General features: G+C 38.7%; 1 protein-coding gene across 6 annotated transcripts in view; it reads left to right on the plus strand.

Annotated features, from left to right (window-relative positions):
* The first annotated feature begins 19 nt into the window (after nucleotides 1-19).
* NNT (nicotinamide nucleotide transhydrogenase) overlaps nucleotides 20-14928 on the plus strand; it is a 49335-nt gene continuing 34426 nt past the window's right edge. For 2 of the 6 annotated variants that reach the window (XM_064736923.1, XM_064736924.1), the window contains exons 1-9: nucleotides 57-285; nucleotides 1025-1219; nucleotides 8169-8398; nucleotides 9497-9714; nucleotides 10259-10346; nucleotides 10962-11050; nucleotides 11856-12043; nucleotides 12811-12944; nucleotides 14669-14860. In XM_064736923.1, coding sequence (XP_064592993.1) covers nucleotides 1069-1219; nucleotides 8169-8398; nucleotides 9497-9714; nucleotides 10259-10346; nucleotides 10962-11050; nucleotides 11856-12043; nucleotides 12811-12944; nucleotides 14669-14860 — 1290 coding nt within the window. In that variant the 5' untranslated portion in view covers nucleotides 57-285; nucleotides 1025-1068. The other 4 variants (XM_064736920.1, XM_064736919.1, XM_064736918.1 and 1 more) reach the window with 4 other exon arrangements.

The raw sequence follows: 14928 nt of genomic DNA on the forward strand, positions 1-14928 counted from the left end.
TCCGGGTTGGCGGGCACGGGTCCGCCCCCGCCCCGCCCCAAGGTCGGTGGGAGCCGCGGCCGCGGCACCGCGGGTGTGCGCGCGGCGTCGTGCGGGGCTGCGGCGGTGCGTGAGTGCGGCGGTGCGCGGAGCTCTCTGTGGAGGCCCGTGGAGCGGGGCTGTGCGGGCTTGGTGCGGGGCTGTGCGGGCTCGGTGCGGGGCTACGGGAGGAGCGTGTGCGGGGCTCCGTGCGGGGCGTGTGCGCCGCGTCGTGAGGGGCTGCGCCGGCACCGCCTTGTTCTCCTGGTACGTGTGGGGGCCAGCCGCTGTTGGGGAGAAGGTATAGCGGTGCCACGCTGTCGCGGGGGAGGGAGGGAGCGAGCGTGGCGGGATGGACGTGCAGGAGGAGGCAGGCGGTCCGGGAAGGGGCCCCTGAGAGCGGGGAGATGATGGCTGCGGGGTGGCCCCCGAGCGGGGACGGTGCATGGCGGGGGCCGAGCCGCCCGCCCAAGGTCATTCGGTGGCCGCGGGCTACACATAGTGACGGGAGAGAAAAGGGGCCGCTGCTGGGGGGCCCGGCGGGATTCCGGGCGAAGAGCGCATTCCCGGCTCCCCTGCCCGCAGCCCGGGGTGTCCCGCCCCGAGTGCATGCTCTGCTGCGCCTCCCAAGCAGTGTCCCACCCTGGGTGACTCCTGAGGGAGCTGTGGCACGGATTGGAGTCGTTTGTTTGGTGCCTTGGGGCGCCGCGCTTTTCCCGTACCAAAGTTCCCGTTTTAAAGCAGCGGTGTAAAGAGAAAATGGCCTTGAGTCGCAGAAATGCGATCCCGGGTCGCGGCTGGTCACGCCAGTTGCTTTGGTTAAGAGCTGTCTTACTTAAGTTGGAAAAAAAAAAGTGTTTTTTTTTTTCTAGCCTGAAAGATAAAGGTGGTGAGGAATGATCGTCTCGTGGCTACTGGCAGTCGACTGGTTCTAAACCTGCTGCGTTTACATGCCTTCTGTGCAGTGTCATTAATAACTCTTGATTTGTTTTCACATTTGCTGTAGGGGTTCCATACGTGGCAAGGAATTTGTTGTGAGGTCTGGGTGCAATGGCGAGCCTTCTGCGTGTTGCTGTGGGTGGATGCTCAGCTCCTGTTTTTGGCAATGTGCTCCCGTCGAAGGCGCGTTCTGCAAAGGTGCTTTGCTTGCGAATGTTTAGAACCCACCAGGTGCTTGGGTCTCAGGCAGCTCCAAAGCCAGGTAAATTGATTAAAGGACTGTAAGCAATGTTTTATTTTAAAACATGAATTTAAATGGTTTCTTTCTTTTTTCTTTCTTTCAGATCTGCATTAGTACAGAAAAGACTTAAAATAGAAAGAACACTCTTAAATCATGTCAGCAGCGTACTTGAGTCAGTTGCAGCATAATTTTAGTCTGACTTTATAGGGCTTACGCAGAAGGTGTTTGTGTTTATTATGAATAGTTTGGATCCACGTAGTTTTTGTGGTTAGAGGGTTTGAGCTCCTGCTAATACTTTCCTTGCTTGAAGGAAGTATTTAAATAAATGCTTTTCTTAATTAAAATCCTGAGTTCCTAATTAGTTTTGGTAGTGCAGCTATTTGCACGCATGTGAGAAAATACAGACCTCACAAAGACGACATCTGCTAGCATGAGAGTATGTAGACATTATTATCCGATCTTAAAAAAACCTCTTAACTTTGTTTAGGAAACACATTGTATCACTTTGAAAAACTATTGATATGTATCTTCACGTGTAGGGTTTGTTAGCGTATTTGCAAAAAATTGCATTTCGGCAGATAATGGACAAGTTCTGGTATTTTCAGAAAAAAAAAAACCTGGGAAAGGAGGCACTCTTATTTCCAGTTTCTGCTGTGAGCCTGCTACATGAGGATCAGAACTGACAATTTTTTTCTCTGTTCTGTACTGTATATAACCTGAGAGTTGGAAGGAAGACTGAAGAAGACCTTAGTGCAGATTTAATGCCTGTTATTGTCCATTATTACTGAATGGGTTGTGTGTCCCTTGCAGAGACCCTGCTTCTGTGCAGATGTAGGATCTTAGTCTTTGCAAAAAATTAATGTGGAGAGTTGGACTGATTGTACACATGACATTTGATTCTTCCAAATATACAGAGTAGGTAACTGCAATAGGTACTTGAGAGTGTGAGGAAAGTAGTGCTGCTGGAAACAGAAGTGTCTGCTAGTGAAAACAGGACACAAAAGTAACATGTAGTAGTTCAGAGAAGCCTGTGTTGTGTAGAATTTGTGGCAGTACTAACAGAAAATGGTGCATTTTGTGGTCCTTTCAACTTGGTGACTGAAGATTTTGGAACTTGTGAAGACATGTCATGAGGGGAAGTTTCTTTACTCTGATGGCTTCTGATAAATCTGTATCACAGTTGTGTGCTGAAACCAGAATGTCTGTGATAGATCTGAGATGCTCTCAATTTTTTTTCCATGTTAAATATCAGAATGAAAGAGACATCTGTCAGTCTTCATATGGCAGATTGCCCCTTGGTTGGGAGCATAAACTGGAACATAGGAAACTAGGTTCAAATTTCTTTTTCAAATACCCCAGGTAAGTGTCCTTGCTTGAGTTTGGAATCAATTTTGTATTTGGCTTTGACCACAAATTTCATCATGAAACTAAAGAGTCTCTTCTGTTTTACTGAAATTGGTATGCTACTCTGTGTGTGTGAATTTTCTCATTTTTAAGAATAACTTTTGAAAAATTTTCCCACAAGGATGGAGAATTCTGATTAGTGGCATGTTTAATGCTCAGTGCTGCCCTGTCAAATCTGTTGTGTGGAAGCCCTTATGTAAGGATTAGTAATATTCATGAAGTGCAGTTATTTAATGTGGAGAATTACAAGTTTGGTAGTCTTTTGGTTGATAATTAAGCTGTCCTTGTAGTATGCTTTGGTAACATGTGACTTGTCATTTGGTAGAGGACAAATCAAGGAGAAAACAGCAATTTAATGACAAATTAGAAGCAGGGCTATTGCTTATATTTACTTTTTAAATGCTCTTGAATCAAAATGGAACAGATTCAAAAGAACTGTGTTTTAGTCTTTCAGAAATTAGCTTTGATTATTGTAACACTTGGTAAAATCACTGTATTAGTAAGAAGAGTAAATTTTCTGAAAAGACTAGTGTCACAGTGATTCTTAAGGCTGTAGTTATTACTTAGTCAGGTTAGCTTTCATTCCATCCAGGCTATGTTATGTGAAAGAGCAATAGCTGCTTGAGGAGAAGAAATATGGAGATAGAGAGTCAGCTGAAAAGTGAACTTGGAGCATGGATAATTTTCTTACTGCCAGCTATTATGCTGCTACTTGCTTAATAGAACTGTAAGAACTTTCATACAGATGTAAACAAATATTCCCATAATCTGTGCCAGGTAGTCACTAGGACCAGTTACTTCAGAAACAGAGACAAAACTTTCTGAAGCCCTGGGAAAGGTGCATGTGGAGTGACTGAGCTTCCCAGTATACTCCCAGATTAGTTTGTCCTACAGCTCTATTACTTTTACCCCTATCTATTTTGGGATTTTAAATATCCTTTTTATTTTGAGGCTTATTTCTTAAATTTTCCTGCTTTTTTCTAAACCTGTAGCCGTTCATTTTTAATTAGTTCTCTAGGTAAGCTTTATTTTATTTAGAAACAAAGAAATATTCTCCTTTAATTTCCCTTTTTAAAAAAAATCCTTATTTATGTAATAGGAGGGATCAGGTGTTCGTTTAATCTTCTGTATCATTTTTTTTCTTTTTGCCAACGTCATATTGCTGTTCTTCGGAATATGTCCTCATCTCCAGGACAGGTGAGATGGTTTGTTTAAAGGTTATTAGAGTAACACTAAAAATAGGCATCCTGTTTTCAATCCCTGAACATGTGGCATATAGTCAAAACCTCTCCTTTATCTTTTCCCTAAGTCACTTTCTATTGGTTGATCCTGTTTTGTTGCACACTAATTTCCAAAGTCAGGTTAAGGAGATCAAAAGACTGTATTTCCTGCTATAGTTTTGACTTATAATCTTCTCTAAGATTCTTGTAGATAGAAGTTACTTGGAGAAAGTCACAGTTATAGTTTTGTTTACTTGAAGTTTCACAATGTCTGCATTACACAGTTAGGATTGTAGTAAGGGAATGAGAGAGTGGCTTCTTGCTAGTTTTTTTAAGTTCTAAGTTATGTACATGCCAGAGCATTTCACTGGAATGTATATTCCAAGACCTGTAAAATGTAATGATTCTACTTCTGATAGTGGGAGAATCTAAGTACTGTGTATCTTCTACTCAATATATTTAAAAACTTAATGAGTCAAAAAGGTGCTCCAGGTATGTTAAATCACTCAGTATTTGGAAGATGTCCATGATGTCATAAAGCAGCACTAAAACATACTCAAGGCAGTACTTAAAGAGATTACCTGACATGAAGGATTAGAGAGACAATTTGTAGGCTTCACACTCTAATGTGACTTTGAACCCCTGATAGGGATAGCAGATGGGCTTCCTCAAAATAAAAACTAAATCAAGGTCCTAAGTTTATAACCCTAGTTTTCAACCTTTCAAAACTATCGACTTTGATGAAATTGCTGAATCCAAAACCAACAAACCAAATCTGTGTTAATCACAAAGCTTCCTCCAGCTCAAATATTGATCATGCGCTGTTGTGTATGTCAGCACAGACAGGCAGGTGGGACAGCCATAAAGTCATGTCTAGAATCCAAAGGGTAAATTTATAATTTATTTCCATTACTTTGCTAACAGGGTATTGCTGAAGCAGCACCTGGGCAGAGGAAAACAAGCAGGGACACTGGCACCAGTAAATCATCACAGACCTGCTGTTCACATAGGCTTATCAAGAGTTATTTCCAGCTGAAAGGGAGCTTTGCAATCCTCTGTGCCAGTGTTCCACTTTTTAACCCTTTCTTCCCAAGACCTGTACTGCAGTTTTAAGATAGATCTTTGTTTTTGAGCTGTAGATATCTGCTCCATTTTGGTGCTGAATCATGTGGAGGCTTGGGGCAGTGTACTTGAAAAATGTCCGATACCTACTCTAGCTATAAGCTGGCAATTTGACAGTTTGCTTATGTATTCATTTGCTTTTATATTTATGGATTGCTGGAGTTCTGGTAGTGGGATAGAGAAGAAAGGTCGGTAGGCAAACAAGACTTGTTGGATATTTATCTTGGATTTGAGCTCATAAAGCTCTGAGAAGGGCATGTTCCTCAGTGCTGGTCTGTGATCATTCTGTTTACTAAATAAGGTGCAAATACTTTCTATCTGAAAAAGTTGTACTAATTTTTATTGCATGCAAGATGTACCAATAAAGAAGGAAGTGAGGAATGAGGAAACATATCTGGCATCTAGTGAATGTATATTTCTGTCATTTTACTCCTAGCCATTTACTCTTCTATTCTGATACTCCACACAGAAGCAGATGAGCAAAAGGAAATTAGAAGCATCTGTTGTCATTTGAACCTTAGGAGCTATAGAAGATTTGCTTGAGAAAAATAAAAGCTTTAGTCAAATGTCTTTGTACCTTTAAATTTGCAGTTATCTATTTCCTTTATGCTATAATTTATTCCTTCCCCTATTTTCCCCCATGTTTTCCCCTCCCTTTTTTCCTTCCTCCTTTCCCCTTGTTTTTCCCTTCCCCAATTTTCCCCCACGTTTTCCCCTTCCTTTCCTCCCCTTTGGCTTTCTTGTGCTACACAAACTTCCAAAAGGAGAAAGGGAAAGTAGGACTTTAGTTCTTAACTTCTCTCAGTGCTTTTCAAAAAAATGTTTTGCATCCTATCCTACCCTAGAGCTGCTTCCTCTCTGAAATTCTGGTTGGTCTCTGTTATCCTAACAAATTTCAATCTTCTAGGTTTCATTCCTGCTTCTAAAAGACAAGAGATCTCATTTCCAGCAAGTTGATTTAGTGAAAATCAGAAGCAGTACTTTATTGTGTAGTAATTAGAAGAGATGAGGAGAAAAGTCTCTTCAAATGACAAGAGTAATTTGAGTGACAGCAACAGTTACCACAGCTGGTAACAAGTGGTTAGTGCTGCTGTGGTGCGTATGGCCTGAGTTGCACGGTGATGCTTAGATTTGGTGTATGCTGGTGGCACAAATCATTGCAAAGCTCTGTTACCTTTGTGGATCTGTTGTTTTAGATGTGTATTCTTGCTCCTGTTTTGGCTTTATGTTCTATGAATGTATGTGTTTCTGAATCTGAGTGTTGTCTTGTGATTAAAATATTTCAGATGTTCTGCAACATATAAAACATCACAACACTTCTATCTTTAAATTATTTGTTACCATTTTATTAGTCAAATTTTAAAGGCAAAGATTAAAAAAAAAAGTAGAAGTAATTTGAATCATAGAATCATTAAGGTTGGAGAAGACCTCTAAGATCAAGTCCAACCTTTGGCTGAACACCAGCTTGTCAATTAAGCCATAGCACTAAGTGCTACATCCAGTTGTTTCCTGAGCACCTCCAGGGATGATGGCTTGACCACTTCCCTTTAGCAACCCATTCCAGTGCTTAACCATCCTTTCAGCGAAGAAGTTATTTCTGATGTCCAACCTGAACTTCCTGTGGTTCAGTAAAACCTCCCCTGGTGCAGCAATTAGAAGTCATGAACTTCTTTGTCTGGTGAGCTGTCATTCTGTCTTCTTGGATGTGTTAGTATTTTTATTAGTGTGTTAGTAGGCTGAGAAATAGGTACCAGTTCTTAGCAGCTCTGTACTGGTTTTTCAGAACATAGTAAGTTGACAGTAGCTTGAAAATTTCTAACCAAAATAATTTTCAGATTGCCAACTTTAGGCCCATTGTAATCCACGTTCAATTTCATAGATAATTTATTTTGGTATTTTAAATCTAAATCTAGTTCCTCAAAGCTCTTATATTGTAGTGTGTTTTTAGCTTTTTTTTACTTGTTTCTATCTGAAAGTCAAAAGGAGGCCTTCCTAAAACTTATATTCTTTGCTTCGTACAATTTTTTGTAGCACAATACACAGTACTGTTGGACAATTTAAAGAGATTTGTAATTTTAAACAACCCTCTCATCCACTTTCTCCCTTTTTTTAGGTTTGTGGTTTCTTTGGTGGGTTTTGTTGTTGCTGTTGCTTGATCATTAATATGAGTGACTGCTTAGATTGCGCAAATTATAGTTTATTAATATTCATGTGGTGTAAATGTCTTGCATAGTAATGTCACAATCCGGTTTAAATTCTGGATAGATGTAAGTGAGAGCTGGTACAGGATTTAGCCTATATGTTGGACTGCATGCTGTCAGTGTAATTAAAGTAATGTAATAGTTTTATGTGTGATTATTCTACTTGAGCCTGTGTATTCATAAATAATGTATTTAAACACTTGTTTGGATCAGAGAAGTTTATCTCTCAGATACAAGACTGAAAGCCCCCAAACTGTACTCGAATTAAGTTAGATGTTTGTAATTTGAAAACTTTAACTAAAACATAAATTTCAGCTTCAGCAGTTTCCTGGTGTTACTTAGTGGAGCTTTGAACAAGTTAAGACAAATAAATAACTTTGATGATAAATACTTTGTAGAAACTAGTAGCTGGATATTCATTTATTCTTCAACTACTTCTGAATTCACATTTCTCATTTCTGTGGCAACTTTCAGAGTACATTTTTGATGTAGTTATACCTTTCAGTGTCCTTTGTGGTATGTATGTTGCATTCAATAATTTGGCATAATTTGATATGCATTACAAACATATTCAGTTAAAATGCAGTTCCACTGTTCGAGCTTATTTATTTCTTTCTTCACAATAACCTGGAAGTGACTAGAAAGCGATTTAAATTCTGGCCTGAGGCAGCATGTGTTATCACCAGTATACCAGGTATTGTGTAAATCATAATGCCAGTTACACAATCAGAGCTGTGTAAACGACAATGAGTATGAACTGCACCAAACACTTGTTACTGCTTGTGTGGCTCATTGTGCTCACTTGCTGATCGCTGAGAAAACAAGGATCTCTAGGAAGATGGTGTTATTTAAGGAAATGTGAACGATGTTCCTAGAAAATAGCATTCTGCTTCCTCCTCTGGAGAGAGAATTGCTAACTGTGACATGTGTTTGCATGTGTCTGTACAACATTGAAGAGTGTCCCTTATACCAGTTAATTAATGTTTAGTACAACTAATGCTGTCTTATCTGCCCCTCTTACAGGAATTCCATATAAACAGCTGACTGTGGGTGTCCCCAAGGAGATATTTGAGAATGAGAAGAGAGTGGCTCTGTCACCGGCTGGAGTTCAAGCCTTGGTTAAGCAAGGCTTCAATGTTGTGGTGGAATCTGGTGCTGGAGAAGGTTCTAAATTTTCTGATGACCATTACAGAGAAGTCGGAGCGAAGGTCCAGGGGACCAAGGAAGTCTTGGCTTCTGATTTGGTTGTGAAAGTAATTACTTTATTAGTATATTTCCTATTACATTGTTTTTGGAGAAATGTATAAGTAATTTTTTTTCTGATAATCTGTGGAAAATTCAGTAAGTAAGGTAATTTAAATTAGTGTTTTCCATTTTGAGTTCTGATTCAAGTTTTGGGTTTTTTTTAATAGCTCAGGCATGCACCTACACTAAAAAAAAGTAAATGACAGTGTTGAAAAAAATGTGGATAATGTCTCTAGCAAGTTTTTAACTACCTAAGAGTTGTGTTCTAGAGTGAGGTAGACTAGTCCTGGAGTCTAGTCAGATGAGATCCCTGCTCTAAGAAATCTTTTGTCCAAAATTGGTAACATATAACTCTCGTTACTTTTTAAATAGTGCTGTTTGTGATTTAGAAAATAGGATTGTGTAACTTCTCATTCACAGCAAAGATATGTTTAAAAATTTGAGAAAAGAACTAAAAGCAATCTTACTTGAAAGGTCTTAGGTTGTGCAGAGTCTTGAAGGGAAAAAAAGAGAAAAAATACCTTTGCCTTACTGAGGCTTCCTTCAGTTGCTCTGTTTAAAATTATCCCATCAGCACTGAACATTGAATTTCTGTGAGCTGCTTTATGAACAATGCTTTTAAGTAAGTTTCTGTTTGGAGAAAAGTGAGAAACTCAGAAGTGAATATAGATGAAGATGAGTGTTTGCTGGACATCTGGCATGAAATTCCCTGTATGTAGTCATGCACTGCAACCTTATTAGTGATTCTTAGTTTGTAGAACTTAATTGTCATATCTGTTGCATAGTCATTGTGCTTAAAAATAGTGGGTTTGGGGGTAGCTGTTTGTAACAAAAGCAACTGCCAGTTAAAGGTCATCAGACCTTTGTGAAGGTGTGTGCTGACGAGGTGTTTGCCCTGTCACCAATCCACCTAGAGCCAATTCCATGATGTGGACTGCAGCTGATAAGTGCAGTTACTCAGTTCAGTTGTGTAAATCGCCTTTGATGTACTTTCTTCTTTCTGTACTTTTTGAATGGGAAGGAACAGACTACAGCCTGAGAGAAAGTAAGTGAATGTGTTCTGATTTTTTTCCTCTGATTAACTTAGAAACTTCTGTCTTTTTCAGGTGAGAGGTCCTATATATAACTCATCTCTAGGTGTACATGAGGCAGATCTTTTCAAGACAGCAGCAACCCTGATTAGTTTTATCTACCCAGCACAAAATCCAGACCTCCTGAAAAAACTTGCAGAAAAAAAAGCTACTGTCTTGGCTATGGATCAGGTTCCACGGGTCACCATTGCTCAGGGATATGATGCACTTAGTTCCATGGCCAACATTGCTGGGTATGATTTTTTTTGCTCTTTTAAGTATAGCTGGATTAAAGTCATGTGCTTTGATATTAGGTATATCTAAAATGATTCTACATCTCTGTTTTCATGCAGAGCTGTTTCAAGCAGGGTAGTGTTAAAGTTTTTTATGGTTAGCTTTATAGCAGATCAGAGCAATGCTTTTAAAATAAACAAAACTGAATACAATTCTTCTAATTCCTTGACTGTTTTGTCTAGCACCTTTTTGCTCTGAACTAAGTTATCTTGAATGCAGATTGTCTGTCATGGGGATCTGGTATTGTTAGGAGCTAACTAACCCAAAGAACACTCAGTATGAGTGCAATTGCCATGGCAGTTACAAACAAAAGATAAAATATTGTCAGACTTCTCCATAGAAGTATGAATAAAGACTCTTGAGCTTGTGTTCAGTGGTAAAATACTAAGCTTGCTTTATCCTACACATATACTGTGGTCAAATATTCATCTTTTAGATTGATGTAATGAATGGAATTTACTGAATCTGAGAAAACACTGATATGTGTTCGTCCTTGATTGACAGTTACAAGGCTGTGGTCCTGGCAGCAAATCACTTCGGTCGGTTTTTCACCGGTCAAATCACAGCTGCTGGCAAAGTTCCTCCAGCAAAGGTATGTGTCATTAAACAAACATTGTGGCAAAAGAAAATGTGAATTTCTGAGCAAAGGTAGCTGTTGCGGAAACTATGCTAAAAGGCTTTTTTCCTGCCTTTGGGCTGTTTCTAGAGACTTCAGAAATCACTGTAATTTATTCTCATACCACTTTTTGTTCACGTCTGTTCTGGTTTTGTTTTGGGAATAATAGAATAATTTGAATTTTATTTAAGATTGCTTAGTTTTAAACATCAGGTTAGCTATAAGGGGTTGGATTAATTTTTTTTCAAAGTGTGAGAAGGTAAGAAAGCAGTTAAAAAATTCAGAGAGACTGGTATTTCTTGTGCATTGGGGAGTGCAATGGAAAGATTTACTTGATTGGAATTACAGGTGGATTGGATTGAAATGAAATGAAATTAGAATTAGGGAAGGAAAAAAGGAAGATATCAAGGAGAAAACCTATGTTTACTTAGAGAAACTACTAGCTACAGAAGAGTTGCCTCTTAGATATGTGTAATTAGGAGTTACAGCTTTTAAACTGTTGAATATATGGGGCAACTCTGCCCAATTAAATTTGGTTTTATCATAAAGTATCCAGTTTAAATGGCTGGTTAATGAGATTTATCATTTTAGGTGCTGATCATTGGAGGAGGGGTTGCTGGTCTGGCTTCTGCAGGAGCAGCAAAATCGATGGGTGCAGTGGTTCGTGGATTTGATACTAGGTAAGGGTGTGAAAATTGTAATAAACAAATTGAAATTACTTGAAGATTAAATTGTTTATGGCTGTATTAGAGTGAAATAATTTGTACTACACTGAGTCATAATTCACTTCCTATTATTTTTATGCCATTATTAGTCCTTTATGTTTTGTTTTCAAATCTGTCTAAAACTTTTCCATTTTTATTTTAATTCCCTTCTTAAGTACTCTCGATACTTTTATCTTTAGATTCAAGAACATTTATGTTTAATTCTCTGCATGTTGTCACTGTTCACCTAACACTGAAATTTAGTCTCTTTAATGTGATGTCAAATGATGCGAAATAAATTACAGAATATTGGCAAGCCACAACTTCAAACACCCACCCCCTGATAATTTTCCCCGTGAAAATAAGATTTACTTATACTTCCCATCTCACAGTTTAAAGACAAGGTCATGGGTTCTGTGCTTATCTCCCATTTTTGGCACCTTTGTTTGGGCTGTAGATTTACCAAGTCGTGACAACAGCAATGCATGAGGAGAGTTAATCAGCAGAGCCTCAGCTTTGAGGTTTTTCTTGAAGCAACTCTGCTGACTATATGGGAAACCATAGGCTACCTTCATTCCTTATTGAAGTCTGACTGGAACTTGAATTTCTCAGTGCAATTATTTTTTGCACTGAATACAGAAAACTCAGGACTTTTGTTATGGTCTCCTTAATACTAAAATAAGTTTTACATCACTTGTCCGAAGATTGCTACTTAAGTCACTGGTCATGATGTATTTTTAAAGTAGTGGTTTTTCTCTCAACTACAATTTTCTTTTTCTAGAGCTGCAGCCCTGGAACAGTTCAAGTCTCTTGGTGCTGAGCCGTTGGAAGTAGACGTAAAGGAATCTGGAGAGGGACAAGGTGGTTATGCTAAAGAAATGTCCAAAGAATTTATTGAAGCCGAAATGAAACTCTTTACCAAACAGTGCCAAGATGTTGACATTATCATCACTACAGCACTTATTCCAGGTATGCTTGATGTGAAAAATGAAAATTTTCATTCTTCTAGGTAAATTGTTGTATTTTGAAGTTGCATCTGCATAAAGACAGAGGAGATAATGAATTATGTCTGTGTGAACGTTCACCTTTACACTTCTGTGATAAAGGCCTGGTTTTAAAGTATTTCCTTTTTTTTTAAACAACTTTTGTTTTCATGGACGATCAGTATGAATCAAATATTGTCATGTTTTTCTTACTAAAAAGGGAGTATTTAGTAATAAAGTGAGAATATATAATTCTCTTGCATATCTATTGCATCACGACTACACGACTACTTCTGCTATACAACTTGTGCACTGAAGCAAGTCTGATTGAAATGGAACTGTCGTTTGTAATAGAAACACAGTAAGGTATAGCTTAGATTTTAGTGCTCTGTGTCGCACAAGGTCTCTATTTTACTAGCTGGCAATGTGGTGGCTCTTTTTTTTTTAAATTTTTTTTTGTTATGACTGAAAGTGTGAGATTGGACTGTCAGTTTGCTGGCAGAATTGGACTTATCTTTGGTAGACTACCATGCATAACTTTCCTGTATGCTTTTGGAGCAGAATGTTCTAGCATTTCTTCTGTCTTTCTAAAAAAACCTTTTGTGTGTTTTTTTATCCTAGGTACCAAATACTTGAAAATTTTGCTTACGAAATTAAACCTTGTATATAGAGCAAAGAGGAGAAGTCATCTCCTGAGCTCAACAGATAGAAAGCTGTATTTTGCATTTAACTTGCTATGCCTTGTTTTGTCAGGCAAAAAAGCTCCAATCTTGTTTAAGAAAGATATGATTGAATCTATGAAGGAAGGTTCAGTTGTTGTGGATTTAGCTGCAGAAGCAGGAGGAAATATTGAGACTACAAAGCCTGGGGAAATGTATGTTCATAAGGTGAGCATTTTAATCTGCAGTTCATTCTCAGTTCACCTGGACAAAACTGTAAATTGTATGCTGAAAATAAGCAGCTGGATTTTCAACAGTCTTTCAGCTGCTTTGGGCTCAAGTAATCCTTTAGATTTGCATTTGGTCACTATTTAAATAGATCAATTTGAATATTTTTAAAGAAACTAACACCTTTGTATTGTGTTAATTTGATTGTTAATGGATATTACAGAAATCTTGCTACTTAAAATTCCAAGTCCAGTGTTTGTCTCTTCTGAGTTGAAGGTGGGATTTGATATCTATTTCTTGGTCTAGCTAAAAAACACAGCAGTAACGATAGGTTCTTTGATTTGCTTATCACCTCCCATGGCTGGAGATAAACATTTCCTGTCATAGGCAAAGCTAAGCAGGTTCAGACTCTGTGTTTACTTCAGTACAAAGTCTCTGGCTTACTCAGTACTATTTCAGCTTCAGGAGGGTGCTGACTTTGCTTTTCTTTATCTTCCGTAATGTGAGTGTGTTGCCCGTAGAGCATCCAAAGCACTTGAAACCCAAAGTAGATGTAGCATAAATTGGTTCCTTAAAGAAAGTCCTTTGGTCTGGACTGAATTACTCTGGTTTTGCTCCAGTGTTCATTTGCTCAGTTGAGAACTTGTCTTTCTGCTTTTTGGATTTTGTTTTTGATGCTTATGTGAAGTCTGCTACCAATTACAGAAATCTGGGTGATGAGATTTATAGTAGCAGATTTCCTAGGGTGTAATTTGGTAATGCAAGTATATAATGCCTTTATTTGGGAAGCCTGTAGGACGCTGCTGCCATGGTTGTTGTTGACATAAGCAGAAATCTGTTTGTATATATCAAAGAATCACATGTTGCGCTTGTCTTTGTGGCTTTCTTGGGCTTTTGATGTCATTGCTTAAAACTGAAACTAGAGAATGTAGAAGAGAAGTAAGCAGATACTTGCATGAAGGGTTTATATGGAACACTTTGTCAGAGGAGTATTACCCCTGGATTTAGTGTACTGTCTCTGTGTTATGGAAAATAGGAGCAGTGCAGAACTATTAGGATTGTGCCAGAGCATTGCATTAGGAAGCCAGAGTGTGGATCTTAGCTGTAAGTTGTGGGAGCAGTGTTTTAACACATGCCTGCATTTGAACACCTCAGAGTGTATGCCAGCCTCAGCTTCCCATTCTTTCCTAAAGCCTGATATCCTTTAGTTCTCATTAGTTCTTTAAGCAGTGAGGATATATTAGGCTACATTTTTACATCCATATGAACTCAGACATATTTCTTGCACAGCTCTGAGGGAGCTCCCTTCACTCCAGTGGTATACAGAAACTTGTCTCCCGTGCCTGACTTCCAGAAAAACTGAGAAGATGCCAAGCATTAGATGGATGAATCTGTTACCTGATTGCTTAAAGAATTTGGGTTCTGGGAGAATGTAGGATTTGGAGAAGACAAGCTCTTGCACCAATATGTCTTTCTCTCTGTGAAGTCTTGTTGCTGATAGAGTTTCAGGTTTTGGAATTGATCATGTTGGATTCTGTAGCTATTGTGAATGATCTTTCTCTGATGTAGTAGAATCAGAACTGCAGGTAACCAATTTAGTTGAGATTATAAACTGAGATAAATGATACAGTTTGGATAGATATTTCTAGAAGGATATACTGGAAGAGATGATACTTTTTCAGAGATTGTACAAATCCTTATTATTTTACTTGGATTTTTTTCAGGGTGTTACACACATTGGGTACACAGATCTGCCTAGCAGAATGGCTACTCAGGCCAGTACCCTGTATTCTAATAATATTATCAAACTTCTGAAAGCTATTAGTCCTGACAAAGAGAACTTCTACTTTGATCCAAAAGATGACTTTGACTATGGGACTCTGGATCATGTTATTAGAGGAACTGTAGTAATGAAGGTGAGCCGCTAAGTACTCTATAAATACTCTATTCTTAATTTGTGAGTACAGACCTATCATTTATAATT

This window comes from Zonotrichia leucophrys, chromosome Z, assembly GCF_028769735.1.
Source record: "Zonotrichia leucophrys gambelii isolate GWCS_2022_RI chromosome Z, RI_Zleu_2.0, whole genome shotgun sequence".
In the NCBI taxonomy this organism is placed as follows: domain Eukaryota; kingdom Metazoa; phylum Chordata; class Aves; order Passeriformes; family Passerellidae; genus Zonotrichia; species Zonotrichia leucophrys.